The sequence below is a fragment of the Notothenia rossii genome (genome assembly GCF_949606895.1).
Source record: "Notothenia rossii genome assembly, chromosome: 3".
Classification (NCBI taxonomy): domain Eukaryota; kingdom Metazoa; phylum Chordata; class Actinopteri; order Perciformes; family Nototheniidae; genus Notothenia; species Notothenia rossii.
In genome coordinates this window covers 40,159,019-40,173,750 of record NC_136901.1, presented here as the reverse complement: position 1 = coordinate 40,173,750, position 14,732 = coordinate 40,159,019, and the positions used below count along the sequence as shown (strand labels likewise).

At 40.1% G+C, this 14,732-nt stretch overlaps 1 protein-coding gene across 3 annotated transcripts; it reads right to left on the bottom strand.

Moving 5' to 3' along the window:
- Window positions 1-5,211: 5,211 nt before the first annotated feature.
- LOC307033844 (uncharacterized protein) lies at window positions 5,212-11,821 on the bottom strand. 3 transcript variants are annotated; one of them, XM_079672480.1, is made up of 7 exons: window positions 11,716-11,821; window positions 10,324-10,375; window positions 9,849-10,036; window positions 8,330-8,485; window positions 7,666-7,761; window positions 6,960-7,007; window positions 5,212-6,877 (listed from the first exon to the last, which is right to left on the bottom strand). In XM_079672480.1, exons 3-7 carry the CDS (start codon window positions 9,948-9,950, stop codon window positions 6,860-6,862), a joined length of 420 nt encoding a protein of 139 aa, XP_079528606.1. In that variant the 5' UTR covers window positions 9,951-10,036; window positions 10,324-10,375; window positions 11,716-11,821; the 3' UTR covers window positions 5,212-6,859. The 3 variants fall into 3 exon arrangements, with proteins under 3 accessions (XP_079528606.1, XP_079528604.1, XP_079528605.1); XM_079672478.1 differs by having other exon boundaries at window positions 5,212-7,007; XM_079672479.1 differs by lacking the exon at window positions 11,716-11,821 and having other exon boundaries at window positions 5,212-7,007; window positions 10,324-11,070.
- Between the last annotated feature and the right edge of the window lie 2,911 nt (window positions 11,822-14,732).

The window sequence follows — 14,732 nt, the reverse complement described above, 5'->3', positions numbered from 1 at the left end:
GGACATACGTGCCCCTCACGAGAGTGGAGGGATTCACGGACGTGAATTTCCCGACCGTGCCTCCTCTAGAGCATCGGCGTCGCGAGACCCTTTTCACGGGGGCACGTGCCCCCCTGTAGATCTGAGGTGCCCCGGTATGCCTGGGTCACTGATTTTTTTATTAATTTATTAATTTATTCAGGGTTCGAAATGGCGACACGCCCGCACGCCCGGCGTCTAGTAACTTTCCTATCGGACGAGTAACTCTATGCACTTGCCTGCCCGTGTGTCTGGTAACTTTATAACCCCTTTGCACGGAGCGTCTTTTACAAGCATTGTGGCCGTCAATGCGAACTCAATTTTGCTACTGTAAACCTCTCTTGCACAGCATAAGACTAGTCCTATTCAGCACACGCTACTTTCATTTGTTTATTCGAATGTTTTTTGTCCCTTCTGATAACCCGTAGTGTTGATGCGTGTTTTGCCTTGGTAGTTCAGGATACCATGAAATAAAGCTTGCGGTCAATCTGGTAAGCAACGTAATTTTACGATGAACATAATCTTAGTTTTAGAAGTGAAGGTCACACAGGAGTAGGCTATATATTTTAATGAGTTTGCCTGGAAGCTAATCGTATAGGCTACACTGTTAAATGTTATGTGATTTGTATAAATAGCACTTTTTAATAATTTATAAAACATAATAGACTAGGCTAAATGGATGGAGATGTGAATAGCAGTGACATGCGCTGAGGTTCGTGGCTGGTGAGGCACTGACAGTTTCAGTGTCAGATTTAGAAATATATAAACCCAAGTATCTTAAATCACGAAATCTATTATTGAGGTGAAACATTTTCAAAGAAATGTGGCTTTGAACGTGAGTAGTCGATGGAGTTATCCTAACCGTCTTTTGAAACATACCTTTTAGCTCCGGCGTTGGTTTCCCATTATTTATCACTTCACGATTTGATTGATTTGATAGTATTCTGTATTTTAGTATTTAGTATCTTGTAAATGGACATCAGAAAGTTATTCGCTCGGAGCAGGGATAAAGCAGCAAGGAGAAATGAGAGAGGTAAGCTAGGTAACAAGGCAACCCAAACCACTTTTAGGTAACAACCCACAAGTCGAGTTCACCACTGGTCACTAGCCTAACAGTTACATATCTGTCCAGACAAAGAGGAGCAGCAGAGTGTCGGAGGAGGTGAAGGAGAGAGGGATGTTGATGAGCACGAGCAGAGGTGATATGGCTATTAATTTAATATTAATTAGGAATAACTGCAAACAGGTTATACACAAGTAACCTTACATCTGCATATGTAAAAATGTAGATAATGAAAATGCAGACATTAGACTGTAATATGTTCATGTTGTTTCAAGACTCAGTGCAGCAGAGTGCAGAGGAGGAGAGGAGGAGATTGAAGGGACACAGGAAGGGATGACACTGAGAGATGACACTGACAGGTGAGAGTGAGACTCAGCTGACAATGTAGTTAGCTACTGTAAATGTCCCTACTTATAGATGTGATGAATGTTATTTGAACTTTTAATGGTTATCTGAGGTAACTATTGAGCATATTATTTTTTTGTACATTGCACCAGACAGGAGAGTCAGAGGGCAGAAGAGATTGAGCTGGTTGAGGCAGGGGAAAGGCAGAGAGAGAAGGAAGGACAACAAGAGACAGACAGGCCGGAGAGATCACACCCCAGAGATGAGACTGAGAAAACAGTTGCCACAGTGGCAGAGAACATTAGACTGGGGGCAAGAGAAAAAAGCAGTGTCCACAATCTTGAGGGACATACAAGTGATCTTGGGGGAAAGGAGTCTGGCCCAAACCAAGTTAAGTTGTCAAAATATCCCCAGCACAACTTTGGTGCAAAGAATCGATCATTTAACGCCAACTGGTTTGAAAGCTTTACATGGCTGGAATATTCCAAGGCTAAAGATGCAGCGTTTTGTTTTCCCTGTAGAATATTTGGGAAACATTTGAAGAATGACACCTTTGTAAACACTGGCTTTCAAAATTAGAAAAAAGCTCTGGATGTCTATAGAGAGCATGAGAAATCACCAGCACATAAGGCAAGCATGCAGTCTTGCACTCTAAAAACTAAATCAGTGGCTTTGTAGATATCACAATAATAAAAAGCTATATTACCTTAATAAAATCTCTAAATATCACCAAAGTAATTGTTTGAGTTGGACATACCAAAATAAATGCTTAAAAATCCAACAGTTAATTTTGTGTTAAATTATTACTATTATTTAAGTTGAATACACGAAAATAAATGAGTATTTGACTAACAAATTATATTTTTAAGATATCCTTAATATATTTGGTAAATTTCAGTCAAAATCTTTGAGAATTGGCTAATTATACTGATCAGTTTCAGGAACAGCAATTATTACTCATTCCAAATCAATATTCTTCATCTTTAACAACAACTTAAGACATTGAGTAAATTACACTAAACGTCATGAGTGGACCCCATCAGGGGCGTCAGCTGACCCAATACTATACAGGGGCACAACAGGGGCACAGAAAAAAAAAATGTTTTGCAGTTATTTCTTTGAAAAAAGCATGGGCACAGATAATTAATGCAAGCACGCGAGCAAACATTTTTTTGCACTTATTTATTATAATAAAGTGTCATAAATAAATAGTACAATCAGATTGTTATTTTCTGCATCATTAAATATCTAGCATACCTGAACCAAACTGAATTGAATTGGCCTACTTGTGAACTTAACTGTATACAGTATCTCTAAATCACTAACTGATGAAGGCAAAAGAGGCACAATGAATCTTCATGAAATATCTGTCAGCAAACATGGACTTGAAAACTGAAAACTGAAAGAGAACCCCCCATCCTATGATGGTGTGATGGTGACTATCCTATGAGGTGTGTACATGTTCAGAGAGATGGGAGAGGTCTATGTTCATTTTTTTAAAAGTAAACTGTAACGTCTCGGTTTCAGTTTTGCAAAGCTATCAATCAATTGACAGTGGCTTAACTTGGAGAGTGCTCCTCTCTCAACAGACATGATGGCAAGATGGTGGAGTCTGTCTTGCCCCATTGTGCTTCTTAACCACGTGTGGAGGCGTCTCAGCACGCTGAATGTACGTTCACAAGTGCAGCTGGACACTGGAATGGTCAGAGATATCTGAATGACCTGTGTCAATGTTGGGAACATGACATGATCCAGCAAACTGAAAAGACATTGCATGTCAGTGATTGGAAGGCTTTCCTGCTTTCTGGCCAGATAGTTTTTAGCCACCAGCACTTCCTCTTGCTTTAGATCCACATTATAATGATCTGCCAGACCTCTGAGGTCCTCCTCACAGAGAAAGTTGCTAGATCCTGGATTACAGGCCTGAACACCTTTTAGAACTGTGCTGTTGAGAGATGAAAAACGCTGCTCCATTTCAGCAACCATCCTGTCAAGGCAAGGTAGATACACTGCGGTTCTCAACTTCTCGGCATTCCCTAGGTCACTCGCTGCCCCACAACTAGACTCGACTACATACTCCTCCATGCGTCTCTGCTTCTGCCTTTGTCTTGGTACAGCACATGACTCAGGGATTTGGTGTGTTTCGCACAAGGCCTTTGCGCGGTCATAAACCTCAGCTGCTTTGTCATCAGTGCGCATTTCTTGTAGAGTGGCGCACACAGCGCATTTGAACTCTTCAGCTTCTGCCAGGTCCACAGTTTCACTTTGTAGGTATTTGTGTAGACTTTCTGTCACAGACAAAAAAGTCTTGAACATCATCAATAGATAAACTGTGGAGAACCTTGCAAGGTTGGCATGCAGACCCACAGCCGTAGGGTTGCTGATATTGGACAGGCACGTGAGAACTGCTGGGAAATTCTCTATCATAGCGTTGATAGACCTCAGCTGGCAAGACCATCGGGTCTTGGACAGCTGTACAAGCTCAGAAGCTTGTAAGCCAAGCTGTTTCTGAGTCTCCTTAAACTTGTCATGGTTCACAAGGGAGCCAGAAAAGAATGTATAGACATTCTGCAGGAGGTCAAATAACTTCCTGGCCTCTGGTATGGCCAGACATGTGGAACAGAGCACTAAATTCAATTGATGTGCATAGCAGTGCACATAAATGGCCATGGGATGGTTCTCTCGGAACTTTGCTTGGACCCCTCCAACAGCCCCACTCATGACTGAGGCGCCATCATAAGCCTGTGCAACCACATTCACATGGTCTATGCCATTCAACCTTAGCTGTTGTTCAATGGCAGTTGTAATGGACTCCGCGTCAAAACCCTTCAAATCTACCATAGCTAGTAAATGTTCTTGCACACTCCCCCCAGCAACATATCGGACACACACAGCTAGCTGCTCAGTGCTGCCATCTCTTGCTTCGTCAGCCATCACTGAAAACATTCCAGCCTCCTTAATGTCTTTACTGATAGCTTTTGTTATCTCCTGGGCACAGCACTGAATTACTTCATTTTGTGATGAAGGTGACAAGTATGTAGTGTGTGATGGTGCTGAATATGTCTGAAGGAAAGGGTCGAACGCTTTCAAGAGGTTCATGCATTCCAGAAAGTTCCCCTGGTTGTCGCTGGACATGCCCTCATCATGGCCACGGAATGGGATATTTTGTTTTCCCAAAAACTTGGTAACAGCCACAACCCGGCTGAGGTACTCCCGTCTCTCTTTTATTTCATGCTCACTGGCAGAATCCAAATGGTCGACAACACTGCCATGAGCCTCACTGGCTTTATAACTACACCACACTCTAAAAACTAAAACGATGATGTACTCAATTTTATTGGTGAAACAAATTACACTTAAAAATATTGAGTAAATCTTAAAGCTGTGAAATCATTTAAATGTACCTTATGAATTGAGTAAATGTAAGTAAAAAAAATCAAGTAGGTCTAAATAACTACATTTAGTACCATAACATAAAAAAATTGAGTAAATATAATTAAAATCCTAAGTCAATGGAATAGTAACCCTAAGTCAAAACCACTGAAAAAAATGTTTAGATATCACTTAAATGCTAGGTAGATGTAACTTTAAAAGGAGACTATTATTTAACAAAACAAATGTGTGAAATGTACTCAATTTTCTTAACTACATTTAGTTAAAACTGGTCTATTAATTATATAAATATAGTTACATTTACTTTTTTTTTTTAATGTATTTACCCTTTACTCCAGGAGTGCTTTACCTGAGGTCAATACTTCTAATAAAACATAAAGCAATTGTACACATTGACATTTTAATTACACATTTATTGTTCAAATTTGACCAGTATAAAACATGACATTAAGTCTCAACCTGGTTTACTTTGCACATTACATTTGTAACAATTAGGGGCTGTTCTTGACACAATAAAATCTTATTCAACTAACAATCATAGAAATGTGATGACTAATCGATTAAATCAACAGATTATTCACAAATAATCACACAAAAACACCACTTTAAATCCTTGTGTTTACCAGAGATATCTATGAGTGGCCATTATTCAGAAATACCGTTCACATGTGAAGCACTCTCTCACACACAACTGAAACGTACGTACACACACACACACACACACACACACACACACACACACACACACACACACACACACACACACACACACACACACACACACACACACACACACACACACACACACACACACACACACACACACACACACACACACACACACACACACACACACACACACACACACACACACACACACACACACACACACACACACACACACACACACACACAGCTTAACTGAGCCCGAGGCGTTGTTAAACAATATCCTGGCCTCAACACCATGGGGTCAGCTATCGTCCCTCTTCCCGTCCCGCGGCGGGCAACGGCCCACTACAGCTCTCCTTAGGAGAGACTGTGCACCCTGAGGCCAGGATATTATTTAACAACGCTGCTGCCTCAGTTAAGCTTTGTGCATGCTGCTGAGCAGACATGCTGGAACAATCGCAAACGGACCAAATATTATTATTGCTTTTCTGAAATTGACTTCCGTTTCAACTGAAATCCCTCTCAAACATACCAAAATCGCTTTTCATGTGAATATGATAGCGTTTAATTTGTGTATAAGAGATTGTTTCATATGTGTGTGTGTGTGTGTGTGTGTGTGTCACATGTGTATATGAGAGATTTTTACATATATTTGTAAATGATTTTGGTTTCAGTTGTGTGTGTGAGAGTGCTTGTGTATGTGAACAGTATTTCTGAATAATGTCCCTAATGGCCACTCATAGATATACGTTTCTTACAAATAAGTCATTTACCATGAAAAAAATACATTAAAATATGACTAATTGACTTAAGAAATCTTTGTCGAGCAAAACCACCAATAAAGTCGACTAAGAAGGGGCAGCCCTGGTAACAATGTCCAAGCTATAAAAACGATTAGCTGAATTGAGCTCTGCATATAACTAAGCAGTCCTTTCAACACGGGTAAAATGCAACAAGACCAATTGCAGCAGAGAAATCTTAGCATTAATGGAAATCTCAACTTGGAATATTTAACACTTTTAGGCATTTTATCTAGCTTAACTTTCAACCAGGTATATTTTTACTATTTTTGGCAGAATGGAACTCTGCATATGACTGAAATGCACCAAGAACAGTGACACTTTAAAACAATACCAGTCCAAAATGCATTCTATCAATGGAACTCTCAACTCGTACCTTTTAGCATCTTGCTGAACAGTAGTCGGCAACTACATATGCAGGCAATTTTTCATTGTCTGAACCTTGGTTGAAAGGTTGCCAGGATCCAGCTCCAACAGTAGTTTTTGGAATACCTCAAAACTATATTTGAGATTCTTGGGGTATCTCAGATCCAAGGCATAGGTTAGTCCCAACAGATAGCAGCAGGCTCTGCTAAGATCCCCAAGGCTTCTGAGGACAGAATCACAATCCCTACATCAGTAGGTTCATCGACTGACCCATCTTGGTTCTGCAGCAGGTAAATCTTCATCACCTCCTCTGCCAACTCCTCTTGTACACTGACAGGTGCATCAGCAGCATCCTGCAGACATTGAAAAGATAACTGGTTAGTGCTTACTTTCAGCCTGCATGTTACAAGACAAACAAAGAGCAATTCCTCACTGCTCACTCACTATGTTATTGATCGTCTCACAGTCATCAATGATTACATTATTTAAAACTTCAAAACTAACACTGTTAAAAATCCGGAAAAATATTGTACTAACGAGGGCTGCAGCTATATAGTATTCTAACAATTCATTCATTAATCGGATAATACATTATTTTTGCTTGATTAAATGAGCAATAGTAAATATAGAAAATAGAAAATAAGACCGGCCTCTTAAAATGAACAACAAGAAAAATCAATATTGTTTAAATTGCATACAATAATATTATCTGTCAAAACTAGACATTAAGTTTTAAAGAAGCGTTTTTTTTTTTAATGCAAAAACTAATAATTATTATAGTTTTTTTATTTCAAATAACAAAACAATAAAAAAGGTATACGTCTTCTGGGCTACTCATAGAAGGGTACTATAATTGTAACTGATCACTGCACATCTGTATCGGCCTCGGTCTCACCTCTATGCCACGCTGTCTGTTTGTCTGCTTGACTGAGTGGTGTATTTCTGTCCCACTGCCCGATAATTTTTAGTTTTTTGAGTTACTCGAATAATCATTTCAGCCTTAGTACTAACCTCAAAGTCCTTGATCAAGGCACTCGCATCTTCTCCAAGATGGTCGATGAGACATCGGATGACAAACTCTCGTTTTCGCTGAATGGGGATTCCACTCTGCAGAACAGAGCAGTCTTTCAACAACTAATACAATGTATTACTCTGCACATTACTCAAGCTGACTTTTGCTTTACTGTAACAACTTTAATGTCAAACTGTTTCAATTTAATTAACATTAAAGAAATGAAACATTGTCAGCATAGTATGTTGTGGAGGGATGCAAAGTAGGTGCAAGAATAAAACAAAACATGGAACATTTGGCATATGAACAGAAGAACGAGAAGAAGCCAATGCTGATTGATATATATATATATATATTTACATGGTGGTGGGGTGTCTAGAAGATGTGAGATATTGAAGGACAGAAAACTAAGAAAGAAAAGCAATAACTGTTAAGGAAGACATGAGGATGAATAATATGAGAAGTTTGCAAGTAAGCAAGATTTGAACAGGAAGGAGAGTCAGAGGGTTTAAAGAGGAGTTGTCAGATTAGGATAAATGAATATCTAAAGTAATTAGTGATTGTAATTAACTTACACAAAGGAAATAAATGCAATTGAGACAGGTGGAATTATTAAGGCAGTTAAGAAAGTAACTGTATAAGTGGGGGATAACATGTTAATACCTGAAGTAGAATACTCATTTTTGCCCGATGTCGCTCTCCGACAGCCCCCTTTTTCCCTTGGAACATGGACAACAGTTTTGGGAAATAGAAGTCCAACATTGACATGAACTTTGGCTCAAGATTCAGTGTGGTGATCCTCTGAAACTCTGCGCTGACCTGAAAGAGAGAGATTACAAAAGACAAAAAAATAGTTATGATTAAATTAATTGTCATTTCAATCCATCAAAAACTAAAGTCCATATAGCTTTCAATAGGATGTAAAACTGTGACACATGCAGGTTATCAGTCTGTAATGTCTGTGTTGACCACTGCTTAAAGGCCCTGTGAAGTGTGCACCTGTGCATGATCTGTTATGCTAATACGTATAGTAATGACCAAAATTGTCCATTGGAACCCATATCAAAAAATGTTGGAATAGCAACAAATTTGACGAGTTTTGAATTTTCCGGGGAAATCTGCAGTCGACCTTCGCCTTCGTGGGCGTGGCTTGCGATCTACTGCGTGACGTCACGAGATGGACGCCGCCGCACTGTTTACATTCACCACCGTTCGTTTTTTCTCTTTTTCAAAGTCGAATTTCTCAACGTTATTGAGCTAGTATTTTCCTGGAAAGTGTGTCGGAGTCGACTGGAAGTGATTGCCAATCGAGAAAACCTGACAATGGAGGCGACAGTGAAGAAAGAGGGATGAAAAACACAGGGGAAACGATGCATTGCCGCTGGCTGTAGTAATGTCAAGTCTGCCGAAGTGGCGATCTTTCTGTTCCCAAAAGATGAAGGTGAGCCTGGCTGGTGTCATTGTTTCGTAGATTATTTGATTGATCATGATAAATAAAGGCCAGTGGTCGATTCGAGAGAGAGAGAAAGAGAGACTGACAGAGTTACAGGGTTGTTGTTAGCATCTGGTGCTAGCTCGGAGCTAACGGAGATTAGCTGTTTCAACAATAAGGAGAGGGAGAGTGCTCTCCTGTGGGACTGAGAGAGATAACGTCAGCTCAGGGAGGTAAACTGTAGCCTAAGTTATCTCAGTGGGTTTGGTCATCTATGTAAACAAATATTTCCATCTATGTAATATTAGTTGTATAAAATAGGTTAAGAAATCCTTCCAATGTTTTTTGATTATTGAAATATATGTTTCATATGAGTGTTGAGAGCTGTATCCATAAATCTCTTAATGTTGCCCTCAAAGTGCACCAGATTGATCACTTTCCTCATCTATCCTGTCCGAAAAGCTGTCCAAATCAATCATTTCTCTCACACTAGTATCACTTTCCAAAGTCTCCGCCATGTTTACAATCGCAACTGGGTACATCTTGTGACGTCACAGCCACTATCGTCTGCAACTTCCGTTAGGCTCAGACGGCAAAATTAATAATTCATTAATTCATTAATTATGAATTATTAAAAATTATTTTAGCCATGAACAGGCACAATGATATGTAAGGAATGAAACTGCCATTTCATTTTGGTGCAAAAACATGCACTTCACTGGGCCTTTAAAGAACATTCCCTTAACTCACTTGCGAGACATCAAACAAGACAGGCCATCTGTCCTTGATGTCTTCGATGCTCATCTTTAGACTGATGACATCATGTCTTCTATGTGCAAAAGTTCTGCACATCAAGTCCTTGATGGCTGTGCTGCCTTTCTTCTTTGATTCAGGGATTAGTTGGTCTTGATCCAGCTCGTGTTGTTCCTTCGTGTGTCCTGACAAAACAGTCAATACAAATGATTGGAGTTGCAGTTTTCAGAGCCAGGATCTTCAATTGCAGTATACAATGCAGAAGTAAATGCTTAATATCCTTGACCCAATGTTTCAGGGATATAATTAGTAAGTTTGTATTATCAAGTCCTAGATATTTGTATATAGTTACTGTTTATGTTTCTAACAAATGCTTCCTGGCCTTTGCAATCAAACATGGTCAAAATCAAGGTGCAAATAATTTAGCTTATTCACCGATTGTTTCAGTGTTTAATAAAAGAATGACATTCACCTCCTCTGTTTTGTTTTCTCGGTTCAACTTCTCTCCGTTAGCGCAGTCGGTGCTGTGAAACAGATATTGAAAATATTTATCATGCTTCACAAAAAAATATTCAACTTTACTTTCTCTAGCCATCATCAAGTGTTCCCCCATCAATATGACAAAACATAAGTTGGGCAAGTAGGCCACTCCTCTTAAGAAAATGCAATGCCTTATTAGAATAATGATGAAACAGTTTCATAAGCATATAGGCAAGACTGTGTGTGTGTGTGTGTGTGTGTGTGTGTGTGTGTGTGTGTGTGTGTGTGTGTGTGTGTGTGTGTGTGTGTGTGTGTGTGTGTGTGTGTGTGTGTGTGTCACATGTGTATATGAGAGATTTTTACACATGTTTGTAAATGATTTTGGTGTCAGTTGTGTGTGAGAGAGTGCTTCACATGTGTATGTGAACGGTATTTCTGAATAATACCGTTACAGTTACATCTATCTAGCATTTAAGTGATATCTACATATTTTTTTCAGTGGTTTTGACTTACTGTAGGGTTACTATTGCATTGACTTAGGATTTTAATTATATTTACTCAATTGTATATGTTATGGTACTTTTGACATACTTGATTTTTTTACTTACATTTACTCAATTCATAAAGGTACATTTAAATGATTTCACAGCTTTAAGATTTACTGAATATTTTTAAGTGTAAAAATGTTTCACCAATACAATTGAGAACATCATCGTTTTAGTCTTTTAGAGTGCATATCGGCAAGAAAACAGCTGCTGGGCCGCGGATAGTCAGACGTTATCTGAAATCACTCACATGATACAGTAATCACCCAAATAAACTAACAGCCACCTTACACAAACAATTTACATTTATCTTTATATTATCCATACTTTCGCCGCGAGACTGTTGAGCCGTTATTCCGGCATGACGGGACATGCAGACAGACATATTCGCCGGCGCCGTTGTGTTACACGTCAGGCCGGCATACCATCTAATATCATCACACACTGGGGCAGCATTATGCGTGCATTGTCTGGTTAAGTATTACAAAGTAGACGTAATGGCGGATCTTCTTTACTACAGCATTTCTGAATAACAGTGTAAAAGGGGCTTAAAATAAACAGCTAACTATGCTACACAGCTGGTTGGTTAGGTACTTGAAACAACATCTGCGGACAAAGCAGGTGCTAATGTTTCTACTTTTTACTCGAGTAAAACGTTAGCTTCACTTCACCTGGTTGACTGTCCACCATGCGTGTGTAGAAGCGGACAGAGAAACTAGCTAGACTTACGACAGCATGGCTGCAAGTGTGACAGTATTTAGATAATTACACGCTATAAAGTTGTATATGCACAAAGACAGGGTCAATATTTCATTAACTTTTGCTAGCTGGCTACTTACCAGGATTTTCAGGGAGTTTTCCTGGTGCTTCTCGTCGTGGTGTTTTCCTTGCTTGTTTTCCACATGACATTTGGCGCAGATTTCTCATGAGTACACTGTATTTGCGCGCGATTGTTAATGGGGTCCACTCATGACGTTTAGTGTAATTTACTCAATGTCTTAAATTGTTGTTAAAGATGAAGAATATTGATTTGGAATGAGTAATAATTGCTGTTCCTGAAACTGATCAGTATAATTAGCCAATTCTCAAAGATTTTGACTGAAATTTACCAAATATATTAAGGATATCTTAAAAATATAATTTGTTAGTCAAATACTCATTTATTTTCGTGTATTCAACTTAAATAATAGTAATAATTTAACACAAAATTAACTGTTGGATTTTTAAGCATTTATTTTGGTATGTCCAACTCAAACAATTACTTTGGTGATATTTAGAGATTTTATTAAGGTAATATAGCTTTTTATTATTGTGATATCTACAAAGCCACTGATTTAGTTTTTAGAGTGCAAGACTGCATGCTTGCCTTATGTGCTGGTGATTTCTCATGCTCTCTATAGACATCCAGAGCTTTTTTCCAATTTTGAAAGCCAGTGTTTACAAAGGTGTCATTCTTCAAATGTTTCCCAAATATTCTACAGGGAAAACAAAACGCTGCATCTTTAGCCTTGGAATATTCCAGCCATGTAAAGCTTTCAAACCAGTTGGCGTTAAATGATCGATTCTTTGCACCAAAGTTGTGCTGGGGATATTTTGACAACTTAACTTGGTTTGGGCCAGACTCCTTTCCCCCAAGATCACTTGTATGTCCCTCAAGATTGTGGACACTGCTTTTTTCTCTTGCCCCCAGTCTAATGTTCTCTGCCACTGTGGCAACTGTTTTCTCAGTCTCATCTCTGGGGTGTGATCTCTCCGGCCTGTCTGTCTCTTGTTGTCCTTCCTTCTCTCTCTGCCTTTCCCCTGCCTCAACCAGCTCAATCTCTTCTGCCCTCTGACTCTCCTGTCTGGTGCAATGTACAAAAAAATAATATGCTCAATAGTTACCTCAGATAACCATTAAAAGTTCAAATAACATTCATCACATCTATAAGTAGGGACATTTACAGTAGCTAACTACATTGTCAGCTGAGTCTCACTCTCACCTGTCAGTGTCATCTCTCAGTGTCATCCCTTCCTGTGTCCCTTCAATCTCCTCCTCTCCTCCTCTGCACTCTGCTGCACTGAGTCTTGAAACAACATGAACATATTACAGTCTAATGTCTGCATTTTCATTATCTACATTTTTACATATGCAGATGTAAGGTTACTTGTGTATAACCTGTTTGCAGTTATTCCTAATTAATATTAAATTAATAGCCATATCACCTCTGCTCGTGCTCATCAACATCCCTCTCTCCTTCACCTCCTCCGACACTCTGCTGCTCCTCTTTGTCTGGACAGATATGTAACTGTTAGGCTAGTGACCAGTGGTGAACTCGACTTGTGGGTTGTTACCTAAAAGTGGTTTGGGTTGCCTTGTTACCTAGCTTACCTCTCTCATTTCTCCTTGCTGCTTTATCCCTGCTCCGAGCGAATAACTTTCTGATGTCCATTTACAAGATACTAAATACTAAAATACAGAATACTATCAAATCAATCAAATCGTGAAGTGATAAATAATGGGAAACCAACGCCGGAGCTAAAAGGTATGTTTCAAAAGACGGTTAGGATAACTCCATCGACTACTCACGTTCAAAGCCACATTTCTTTGAAAATGTTTCACCTCAATAATAGATTTCGTGATTTAAGATACTTGGGTTTATATATTTCTAAATCTGACACTGAAACTGTCAGTGCCTCACCAGCCACGAACCTCAGCGCATGTCACTGCTATTCACATCTCCATCCATTTAGCCTAGTCTATTATGTTTTATAAATTATTAAAAAGTGCTATTTATACAAATCACATAACATTTAACAGTGTAGCCTATACGATTAGCTTCCAGGCAAACTCATTAAAATATATAGCCTACTCCTGTGTGACCTTCACCTCTAAAACTAAGATTATGTTCATCGTAAAATTACGTTGCTTACCAGATTGACCGCAAGCTTTATTTCATGGTATCCTGAACTACCAAGGCAAAACACGCATCAACACTACGGGTTATCAGAAGGGACAAAAAACATTCGAATAAACAAATGAAAGCAGCGTGTGCTGAATAGGACTAGTCTTATGCTGTGCAAGAGAGGTTTACAGTAGCAAAATTGAGTTCGCATTGACGGCCACAATGCTTGTAAAAGACGCTCCGTGCAAAGGGGTTATAAAGTTACCAGACACACGGGCAGGCAAGTGCATAGAGTTACTAGTCCGATAGGAAAGTTACTAGACCCGGGCGTGCGGGCGTGTCGCCATTTCGAACCCTGAATAAATTAATAAATTAATAAAAAAATCAGTGACCCAGGCATACCGGGGCACCTCAGATCTACAGGGGGGCACGTGCCCCCGTGAAAAGGGTCTCGCGACGCCGATGGGCAGACCTCATGTCCAGAGGAGGTCCTCGACAAGGGGACTGGAGCCTCCACCCCGAGCTGGTCTCCCAGGTATGGAGCAGGTTCGGAAGAGCGGAGGTAGATCTGTTCGCTGCACGCGGGAACGCGCAATGTGCTCTCTGGTTCTCCCTGAGAAGGCAGGATCACCCCCCTCTGGGGGTGGACGCGTTCGCACACAGACCTTGGCCCAAGGTGTTACTGTACGCTTTCCCACCAGTCCCTCTGATCCCTCGGTTCCTGGACCGAGTGCAGGAGGAGCGGCTGATAGCGGTCTTAATAGCCCCGGAGCGCACGGGAGCGTCCTGGTTCCCCTGCATACAGCGGATGCTGTCAGGGAGACCGTGGGAAATTCCGTGGCGGGGGGATGCTCTCTCCCAGGTGGAGGGAGCGATCCACAGTCACCCAATGTTAGGCCAACGTTTGTGGGCATGGCCCTTGAGCGGGAACACTTAGAGAGGCTTGGCCTCTCTCAAGATGTTGTGAGTAC

Excerpts from the sequence above, each read along its gene's own strand:
- LOC307033844 (XM_079672478.1), bottom strand. The coding sequence starts at position 9,950 with ATGTGCAGAACTTTTGCACATAGAAGACATGATGTCATCAGTCTAAAG. Across the intron at positions 8,486-9,848 it reads TCTTGTTTGATGTCTCGCAA|GTCAGCGCAGAGTTTCAGAG; the intron begins GTGAGTTAAGGG and ends TCTCTCTTTCAG. Across the intron at positions 7,762-8,329 it reads AAATGAGTATTCTACTTCAG|AGTGGAATCCCCATTCAGCG; the intron begins GTATTAACATGT and ends TCTGTTCTGCAG.